General features: G+C 32.5%; 2 protein-coding genes across 10 annotated transcripts; both read right to left on the reverse strand.

Moving 5' to 3' along the window:
* Positions 1-849: 849 nt before the first annotated feature.
* Positions 850-3,523, reverse strand: LOC133326837 (ubiquitin-associated domain-containing protein 1). Its single transcript, XM_061535443.1, has 6 exons — positions 3,150-3,523; positions 2,478-2,994; positions 2,082-2,417; positions 1,665-1,793; positions 1,060-1,234; positions 850-996 (listed from the first exon to the last, which is right to left on the reverse strand). The coding sequence occupies exons 1-6, from the start codon at positions 3,521-3,523 to the stop codon at positions 851-853; spliced, it is 1,677 nt and encodes a 558-aa protein (XP_061391427.1). The 3' UTR covers position 850.
* A 2,020-nt stretch (positions 3,524-5,543) lies between these two features.
* On the reverse strand, positions 5,544-8,755 carry LOC133326856 (uncharacterized). 9 transcript variants are annotated; one of them, XM_061535462.1, is made up of 7 exons: positions 8,680-8,755; positions 6,613-6,723; positions 6,507-6,551; positions 6,387-6,449; positions 6,144-6,316; positions 5,905-6,055; positions 5,544-5,849 (listed from the first exon to the last, which is right to left on the reverse strand). In XM_061535462.1, exons 2-7 carry the CDS (start codon positions 6,662-6,664, stop codon positions 5,737-5,739), a joined length of 597 nt encoding a protein of 198 aa, XP_061391446.1. In that variant the 5' UTR covers positions 6,665-6,723; positions 8,680-8,755; the 3' UTR covers positions 5,544-5,736. The 9 variants fall into 9 exon arrangements, 5 of the variants coding, with proteins under 5 accessions (XP_061391446.1, XP_061391443.1, XP_061391448.1 ...); XM_061535459.1 differs by having other exon boundaries at positions 6,144-6,325; positions 8,680-8,754; XM_061535464.1 differs by having other exon boundaries at positions 5,901-6,055; positions 6,144-6,325; positions 8,680-8,754.
* Positions 8,756-9,721: the final 966 nt, after the last annotated feature.

A 9,721-nucleotide genomic window follows, 5' to 3' on the forward strand; every position in this document is an offset into this window, starting at 1 on the left:
GAACAATTCTTTTTTTTCTTTTCTTAATTAATAACATAATAGGATTTTAAAGCGATATAAACAAAAAATTATATCACTTAAAAGAATATTTGGAATGGAATCCTTTATTTTTTTAATTTATTTTCAATGTAGATTGCATTGCATTTTTATTAATAGTCATAGATTTATACTAAATATTTGTTAAGCATAATTTGTTGGTTTTGTATACTTAAAATTTAGAGTTGTTGTTGTTGTCAAAGCTAAAATGCTAAAAATTAGGTACCATCTACATATGTATTGAATTATTCAAAACATTTTGATAAAATGTTCCAATTTCATTTTGTGTTCTCTCTGTATGTATATATATAGAAGAAGAGTATTGTAAATAACCTCTTTATTTTTTAATATTATTTGAATAGAATTGCACTTTTCCTTTGCTTATTATTTTTCATTTGATATCATTTATTTTTGTTTAGAGTTTCTTATTTTGTTTTTGGCAAAGCACACACACATATCTAATATATTTTCATAAAAATAAATTAATTTCTTTTTAACTAAAATGTGCGCATAAAAAAATAATATTAAATTGCAATTTTTGCAGGCTATATTGCAGCAGTTGTTGGCAAGTTTGTTTGTTTTGTTTTTCTTGGTGGTGTTTAGTATAAGAGGTGCTGTTTAAATTTTAAAATTTAATTTTTATTTTAAAAGTTGTCACTTATTATTTATATATGTATAACTGTACATGATTATTTTCGGGTGGGGACCATTATAAAATTCAAACACAATGTTGAATGAAACCTTTGTGTTTCATTCATAATTGTGGTGTGAATCTCATAGATTTCCCTTTTTGTTAAAATCCTAGTAAGTTTAACTATCGACTGCTATAGAATTGATTTATGCCCAAAACATGTTTCTCTTCGTGATATTTTTGTAGGATATGTGTTATAACCGAGGTTGTGTCATTGTCATCGCCCCACACACGTATTGATTGTTCATTTTCCAGTATTGCTAAAAAGGCTAAAAGAGAATTTTGTTTTTGAAATTTTCTTAACATTATTTTTCATTTTCTTTCGAACTTACCCAATAAAATTTCAGGATTACTTAAGCTTAGTTGAACTTGTGGCAATTGCAATATTGTTTTTAATATTGGCGAGTCTTGAGCTAATCCCTCACGTAATTCTACTAAACTACCAGTACGATTTCCACATAACCATTCACAGGCAGCAGCTTTGTTGTTGCAGGTTTTCTTTAATGCCTTAAAGAAGAGCAGAAAGTGTTGAAGCAATTATACAAAATTAAAAAAATGAAATATATTTTTTTCAAGTAATATCCTGAGGGGTGGATCGATAGTGAGATTTTTCTATAGAAAAATTATCGATAGTGAGATTTTTCTATAGAAAAATTATCGATAGTGAGATTTTTCTATAGAAAAATTATCGATAGTGAGATTTTTCTATAGAAAAATTATCGATAGTGAGATTTTTCGATAGTGAGACTATAGAAAAATTATCGAAAAATAGTGAGATTTGTCTATAGTGTGATTTTTCTATAGAAAAATTTCGATAGTGAGATTTTCTATATAAACATTACCTACAATGTGATTTTTATATTTTTTCCTAAGGAAAAAATTTAGATAATTTTTTTAGAAAAATTTTATCGATTTTTACAAAATATGTTTCTCTCACCTCAATGACGTCACTTTCCTGAAAACCCATCTCCACCAAAGTTTGCACAGCATCGGGGGTAGGCGGAATATCACGATAGCTGTATATGCGTACAATTTCCAATAGAGCTGCAATATTTTCCACCGTATTCTGTAAAGAGAAAAATTGAAGAATATTAATTTTAAAGATTATAGACTTGGGGCCCTGGATTTTATTTTTGTATTCAGGAATGGTCTCCCTTAAATGACTTTAAAATTACAATTTTACGAATTGACTTCAGGTCAGCCATTAAAAGACAAGATCTACCATTTGAAGATTTTAGATCGTACATTAAAAGGCCTAAAAACTTCTATTAAAGGACAAGGCTTTTCAGATACATTGAAAATAAATCTTCCTTTCGAGGATCCTTAAAGAATGTGACATATAAAAATTACTCACATCACTTGACAATATACCCGATGGTGATGCCATTGAATTTGTCCTTGGTATACCCATTACAACCTCTTCAATCGATGTCTCTTGACTTTGACGCTGTATTAGCCATTCCAAGGCGGCCGAATAGACATTATTGTGCAGCTTCAAGGCATATTCGGCCTTTTCTTTTTTAAAGCCCATATCGACAAGGCACTGCGTTGTATCGTTCTGATAGTTACGCTTATTGATAAGTTTCTGTTTGAGCATGGCTATTAAACGTTTGGCATAGGGACCGGAACCAATAACCACAGCAGAGGCCTGGGCCAGGGATATTAATACTTTGCGGACATCAAAATGTAACTGAAATAAAGGGAAGCAAGATTAAAGATAAATTATAAACAATTTCCCTATTCCACTCACATTTGATTGCTGAAATATTTCATTAATATCCACGAGGGGAACATCAGCCGAACGTACGGGTAAATTTCTTGTTGCCAATTCTATATCTTTGTCCGAGGGTGAACGAATCTCTCGGGTTTGATTTACCAGTTGCTGCAGATTGTTACGTTTTGCCACCAAAACCAAGGTATCATTATTACCAATACCCAATTGTTCAAGGCTATGTGCTTCATTCAGTTCGATGCCTTGATAATCAGCCTTTAATAGACGAAATTTTGTAGCCAATGTTTTAACCTCACAGGCATACAGGGACATATGGGCCATCAAGTCATCTGATATTTCTAAGATAATTTCATTTTTCAATTCTAATAGACGGCGTTGACAGTCGGTTTGGAATATCATTACCCTGGCCGATGGACAGATTACACGAACCTTAATGCGTTCTCGAGGCGATGAGCCTCTGGCAAAGCTATCTGTTGTATTAACTAATGTAGTGGCGAAGGACGAAGATGCTGCCGAGGAACGGCGGGAACTTTTTCTAAAAGCATAGAAGAAAAAAACATTAATGTAATCTGTTGAAATGAATTATGGGATATTACTTGGCAAAAATGCTACGTAATTTTTGCATTTTACTTGAAGAATTTAGAAATGAATTTTAATTTTTATTTGTTTTCAATTCAAAACATTGCATACTTAGCTAACTTGACGGGGGACGAATGTAAGGAGCGGGTTGCATGATGGCATTGTTGTTGTTGGTGTCGTGTGGGCGTTGGTGAATTATGTTGATTCCTATGTGAACTATGTTGACTGCTGTGTCCCGGTGAATTTGCATCGGTATCATCTTCCAAGTCCTCTTCATCATCGTCGTCGTCTTTACAATTTAAACGATGAAATCGAGGTGAATCTCGATCACGCATTTCACTGGACTCATCGTCATCATCTTCTTTGTTGCCGCCGCCACTAGCTCCACCACTACTACCACCACCACTGCTACCTTGTGATCGTTTGGAACGTGCCAACCACTTTGCCCGCCTTTCAGCAAATTTTTCACGCACCCATGGAATCATTTTTTCATTTCGCGCAGGAAGGATTCACAGGACACTACTCAGTCATTTTTTCATTTCTCTGTAAGGTTGTTGTTGCTGTTGGCCTTTATCTACTATTGTTTTTGGAACCGTTGTTAATGCTATAGCTTCGGTGTCGGGTACATTTCAAGTTTTCGATGGCGCCATAGCTAGAAAAATACCAAAACAATTCCAATTCGATTTATCCATTTAACCCAATACTTAGATTTTTTCCAATTAGAATTTTACTTTGCTTGTAGCAGAATTTTTTGGGATGTAAACATGCAATTATCCTTTAGCCGTCGTTCAAAAATATCCAGGGGCTTTGATGTTTTGCATTTGTCAAATGTTTGTCCGAAATTGCAACTCTGATGAAAAAACGGTTATTTTTTTAATAGTTGAAAATGACACGAGATCAAGGTAGGTATAATTAGAAGAAATTTTCGAAGGAGTGGATATTTAAAAATATTAGTTCAAACAAATTTTAGTTCAAGCCCCATCCAAAGGTGTGGATTTTTCAAACTAGTAGTTCAAGCCCTATCCAAAGACTTTTTTTGGAATTTCTGAAACCTAAAATACAGTGGGTATTGGTTTACCACCACCTTTCACAAAAAGTATCAGTAACCAAAGTGCATAACTAATGTAATAATTTCCAAATTGTTTAAGAATTTACTTCTTTCGCGTCATCTGAAATAATTAGTGTTGCCACATTGTATACAATTTTACACCTAGCGCCCTCTGCATTTCAACATCCATAATTTATTTTTTAGCTCCGTTTTTTCCCTCATTCTTGTGTTGTGTGCTCCGTTTTTTGTCACAGGCCACCGTTTGCAAACAATCAACGCCACGCCGTCATTTATTCAGTTTAGTATGGCTCCGTTATCTGCAGAAATTTAGTTTCATTACGCGATTAATTTTTATTAACAAATATCTCGTGAAATTGGTTTTTTAATTGTGAAATATTTATGGCAAACGTGTCCCCAGCCACCACCATTGCCCGGGTAATAGAAATTAAGTGAAAATTCATAGAATTTGGAGCAGAAAAGCGCAAGTGAAAATTCTCAAGCAGCAGTAGCAGCAATTCGAGAAACAAGCAAAATCAAGCAAGCAAATGAAATCGTAGAAAGAAGAAGCATCAGCAGCAGCACCACATATTAATGCGTTGGATTTGGTTGAAGGAATACTAAGAAGAAACACACAAAAATAAGGTAGCAAACAGCAAAAGAACGAAACAACCAAACACAGAAAACAAAAGAAACAAATAGAAGAAGAAACAAAAAGAAAACGAAAAAATAAGTTGCTTTGTAATGTTTTTATGGGCTATGCGAAATGAAATGAACAAGGAAAATAACTAACAAAGCCGCCAACAACGACGACGCAAAAATCAAATAAAAAATAAAGCACATACAACACAACATAAGAAAAAATACTAATAAAAAAGAGGTAAACAATTTTGTCAATTTATAATCTTTGTTTTCAATATTTTTATCAGAGAAATTAAAAATCCGAAAATTCGTTATTTTTCTTGGAATGGTGGAGTGAGTGTTGTGTGTACTGGCCCTGCACACCATCTCATCGTGGATTGGTGTTGTGTATATTGCAAGAGTGTGTTAGTGTATATATGTATATCAGTGTGTGTATATATGAGTGGGAATCACCCTGCAAATAATGCGCCTAACCCTTACACGCGTGTAAAGAGTAGTCCATAACAGACCAGGAGTAGTCCAAAACTAACCCAAATGCATTGAAAAAACCTAACCGATTTAGCATTGCTATGTCCTAGGGCCGGACCATGTAACCCAGCTTTGCATTACATCAAAGTAGTTTCAAAACTAGTCCACGTCATTACTCTATGGTACACCACATACGGTTGATCTTAAAACTAATCCGTGTAACTAGTCCATAGAGTACCCCAGAGGGCTAGTTTTGAAACCAATCCATTAAGTGGTCTATTTATTTTGCGCTTTTCTCTGATTTAACGATATATACACTCAGAGAAAAACAGGAAATAATACAACATAAGTAATGTACTATAAGTATTAGTGTTTTATTCTATAAAACATAAAAATAAATATTTCATTCTGCAGGTACATTGATAGTCTTTAGTGAGATAAATAATATAAGTAATAATAAATTCATTAAAAAAACTTAAGTAATATTCCAATTCACTGTCATTAAAAAAATTAAAAATTACATGTAATTAACAAATTATATAATTAATTTTTGTTTTTGTTTTGGGAACAAACAACTCGGAAGTGCCTTTTTTTTACGACTTGGAGTGCTGCTCGAAATTCTTTTTCGCTATTGGGGGAATAGTCACTTATTGCAGCTAAAATAAAGAAATTCATTAAAACTTAATAATGTTTTAGAATCAGAATACTTACCAATAACAATTTTATATATTCTTTTAAAATTCTTCAAACATTTTTTCCCACAAATACCATCCGTATTGTACATTACGCAAATCTCCCGGGAAAAAATGCGTTCCAAATTTTTTATTGCGCTGCCATCGATTAAATACTTTACAGCAGATATCTAAAAATAAAAAAATATTGAAAAAGTATATAATTTTAAAATTGAAGGTATTTCAACATATATACAATATAGGGCAACGATTACTTACATATTTTTCTTCATTCGAATCGCATATTTCACTCTCAACTTTTTGGAGATCTTCTTCGGATTTGAGGGGAAATTTGCTTGACAGGGAAGTAACATTTTTCTGGGACTTATTGAGGGTTTGCAGCTGTAATTTGTGCTCTGCTAACATTTCCACTATTATTTTGTTTTGCTGTTCTGTTGTTGCTATAAGAGAAAGAACTATATAACAAAAAATAACGATGACGAAAAAAACATTATACTTTACTTTGTAATTTTGAGAGCTGTTCCTGTAATTTTTTTTGTTCAGTCATCATCCCAGCCATCATTTCTATAAATTAAACAATGTTATTAATAAAGACGAAACTCCATATTTAACAAAAACTACCTTTGAGTTCTATGCAAGAACAGCATGGCGTTTCTTTGGCACTATCTGAAAAACATAGTAATATGGCTTTAGAAAATTGAAAAATGTATGTTATAAATTTACTTACAATTAGAAAGTCTGTTGCAAGTATTTAGATGTTTAAGATTTCTGCCCTCCATTTTAAATATTGTCGAATTGCGAAGATATCAGTTAGAATTGCGTAGATTAAAAGTGTTGGCTATATTAAATAAATGAGACGTTAATTTTTGCAACTTTAAATGCAACTATGAAGAATTGGCATTAAAACCACTTTATTTTCAAAGGGCAATGATATTAGTTTGCAATTAATATTTTCAATATTAAATATTTCCTCACTATCTTCTAATATCTTATCAGCAATACATATACCTAATGCTGATAATGAGTCCAATGGCTCTTCAAAAAAAGGACAAATATTTTTGAAACGTCTCGCTTTAAAAAAAATTTTATTATTCTCTCCTCGTTTGAAGCCTGTAATTTTTAACGGGGTAAATGGCATTACAAGACAAATGTTATCTGGTGTTTTAATGCTCAACCAGTATTCATCACCCAAGTAACCATAAATAAGTCCATTTTTTTCTTTTAACCCCAATGTTTTTGGCTCTTCTATTAAATTTTGCAAGACATTTCTTCTGTGTAATTGATTTAGAATATCAGTCGGTTTGCGAACATCTTTTTTTATCATTTGCAAATGGTTCTCAAAATCATATGCTGAAAAGCTGTACAGCAAACCGTGCTGTTTGACGCATTCACATATATGAAGCAAACTGTGCACATTATAGGTAACGTTTTGAGGACCAAAAACGACACTGAAATTTTCAACAAAGAGTTTCAACAAATCTTCGGCGGCAGCAATGTTATTTTCAAAGTTTTTTGGACATGACAAAAGCCTTATAGCACAATGAAAGACTAAAAACGTGTAATAAAAATCATCACCAACATTGTTTTTTAAGACTAAAACACCAGTGTATAGTAAGAATTGACGAAATTCTGTAGCTTTCCAGTTCGCAAGTTCATCCAAACTACGAGGCATTCTTGTGAAGTCTTTAGTAATACACTTTTTTAATGAAACTAGTAATTTAGATATATTTCCCTTATTCGAAATTGAAATTTTTTCATTCACTTTATTTTTTACTAGTTTCATCAACATTTTCCTAGTTACCCCTAAATCAATAACGTGCATTGGGTCTAAAGGAACTTGACTTATCATATTTAAATTTATTTTCTCCAATGGTGTTTTGGTTTCAATAAATTTTAATTGGTGATGATTTTTATATTTCCTTTTAGCAAAGTCGTCATCGTCTATAATTGTACCTACTTCTGAACTATAAGTTAAAACATTGCATATTTTTTTGGCCACTTGGGTACATTTTGAACAACCATTTGCAGATGAATGGTGAGCTATCCCACAAATGAATGATTTTGCGGGAGCATCACAAATCACAGCTCTTATTTTAAAACTAATTTTTTTGCCACCAATAAACAAGTGATTTTCCTGTAAATCGCAAATTTCTTCAACGAGTTTTTCTAGGAACTGACTTATATCATGAGGTTTCTGTTTGCCCTTATAAATACCAACAGGAAACACCTTTATATTTCTAATATTAATAACTTTAATTAATATTGGCCAAAGTTGAAGATTTGAGCTTTTAAAGATGGGTAAACCATCAATATTAATATCGCAAATTATTTCCTCATATTTTTGTAAAATTTGTGCTGCTTTCATTAAATTTTGTTTCAGGCCGAAATGTGCATATTCACCAGGAGGAACAGAAATTATATCTGCCCTCGAACTAACTTTTTGCACCAGTGTCATTGGAGAGAGAGGCACATCCAAACCATAATTTTTTAAAATTATTAGCAGTTCTCTCATGTTCTGGTTGGATGTCCGGCTTTTTAACTGCCATTGCCCTAAAGCACTTATAAAGTTGTTTCTTTTGTCAAATTCTTCATTTGCATTGTAATAATCATTTTCTGTCCCTTCTATTTCAACTATTGAATCTGAATCTGCTTCGGCATTTTTTTCTACTTCAATTTGTTCACACTCAACACTTGAACTAAATAGTCTTTTGACAAAATCTTCTTTTTCAGCTTTTAAAAGCCGTCTTTTATGACGCGAACTACATTCCATTTTTTTATAAGTTATTCTTTTTACCTTCAAATCTTTTACTTTTGTTTACACAATCTTTTGTTTGCAATTTATCACCACGCACACCGATGCAACCGACGCACAACGCTTCCAGAAACAAACTAAAATCAATGTCAAATTTGTGCCAAAAAAAAAACGATAAACACGTGTCTGCAAAAAAAACTAGCGCTTGCAAAAACAACAAATTAATGAGCAAACGATAAAAAACGATCATTTGCCGTTACATTTCTTAACCAAAACATTCTTGATTGACAATGACATGGTCCATAGCTGCATTACATAGGACAATGTTGTAACCAGTCCGCAGCTGCTGAAATGGATCACGTAGTCCACAATTATTTGCAGGGCAATGGTTGTTTTGACTGTCTGCTGCTGCTGGATACTTAAATGCTTTTCGAAAGGGGGATGAAACGGGGGTTTGCATGCAGGTGTAGGGTATTTTTTTCGATTATTCCCTTTTTTCCTCGCACACACACCCGTACGCACACTCACTCGCTCAACCAAAATATAATTGTTATCACAAATGTTGTTCCTTTATTTTCTATTGTGTTCTTCCTCTTCATCCACCAATCGAACAAGAACAACAACATCATCACAAACAGACAGGAAGTGGAGTTTTTAAGGTCGCAGAGTGATCTATATTTGGAAAATAATAAAAATAAGCCATCATCTCAGTATCCATCTTCTTTTTTGGTAGGTGATAGTGATAGAGATCAATCTATATTTAGTTAGAGGGGAGGAAGCAAGCATCTGCAGGAACAGAAAAAAAGTTTTCTTCTAATTTCAAGATCTTATTGGTAAAGAGCAGTATTTCCTATAAGGATACGTCTTCAGGTATTTAGAATTTTAAATTAAATTTCAATATCTATTTCAAATATTCCGTTATATATTTTTTGTATATAGATAGCCTCTAAATACAAAAAGCCATTAACCTTGCATTACTGATATGTCGTCAACCTTCTAGAAAGTTTAAAAAAGTAATATTTAATTTCCGGTTATTTTTAGTATAAAATTTAAATATTTTTGAATATGTAATTTTTGAATTTTA

The sequence above is a fragment of the Musca vetustissima genome, unplaced genomic scaffold, assembly GCF_032173495.1.
Source record: "Musca vetustissima isolate MV318-11 ecotype Yass unplaced genomic scaffold, APGP_CSIRO_Mvet_v1 utg4449, whole genome shotgun sequence".
In the NCBI taxonomy this organism is placed as follows: domain Eukaryota; kingdom Metazoa; phylum Arthropoda; class Insecta; order Diptera; family Muscidae; genus Musca; species Musca vetustissima.

Excerpts from the sequence above, each read along its gene's own strand:
- LOC133326837 (XM_061535443.1), bottom strand. The coding sequence starts at position 3,523 with ATGATTCCATGGGTGCGTGAAAAATTTGCTGAAAGGCGGGCAAAGTGG. Across the intron at positions 2,995-3,149 it reads TCCCCCGTCAAGTTAGCTAA|AAAAAGTTCCCGCCGTTCCT; the intron begins GTATGCAATGTT and ends CTATGCTTTTAG. Across the intron at positions 1,235-1,664 it reads AGGAAAGTGACGTCATTGAG|GCATTAAAGAAAACCTGCAA; the intron begins GTGAGAGAAACA and ends CTCTTCTTTAAG.
- LOC133326856 (XM_061535459.1), bottom strand. The coding sequence starts at position 6,664 with ATGGAGGGCAGAAATCTTAAACATCTAAATACTTGCAACAGACTTTCT. Across the intron at positions 6,552-6,612 it reads TTGCAACAGACTTTCTAATT|ATAGTGCCAAAGAAACGCCA; the intron begins GTAAGTAAATTT and ends TATGTTTTTCAG. Across the intron at positions 6,326-6,386 it reads ACAGCTCTCAAAATTACAAA|CAACAACAGAACAGCAAAAC; the intron begins GTAAAGTATAAT and ends TTTCTCTTATAG.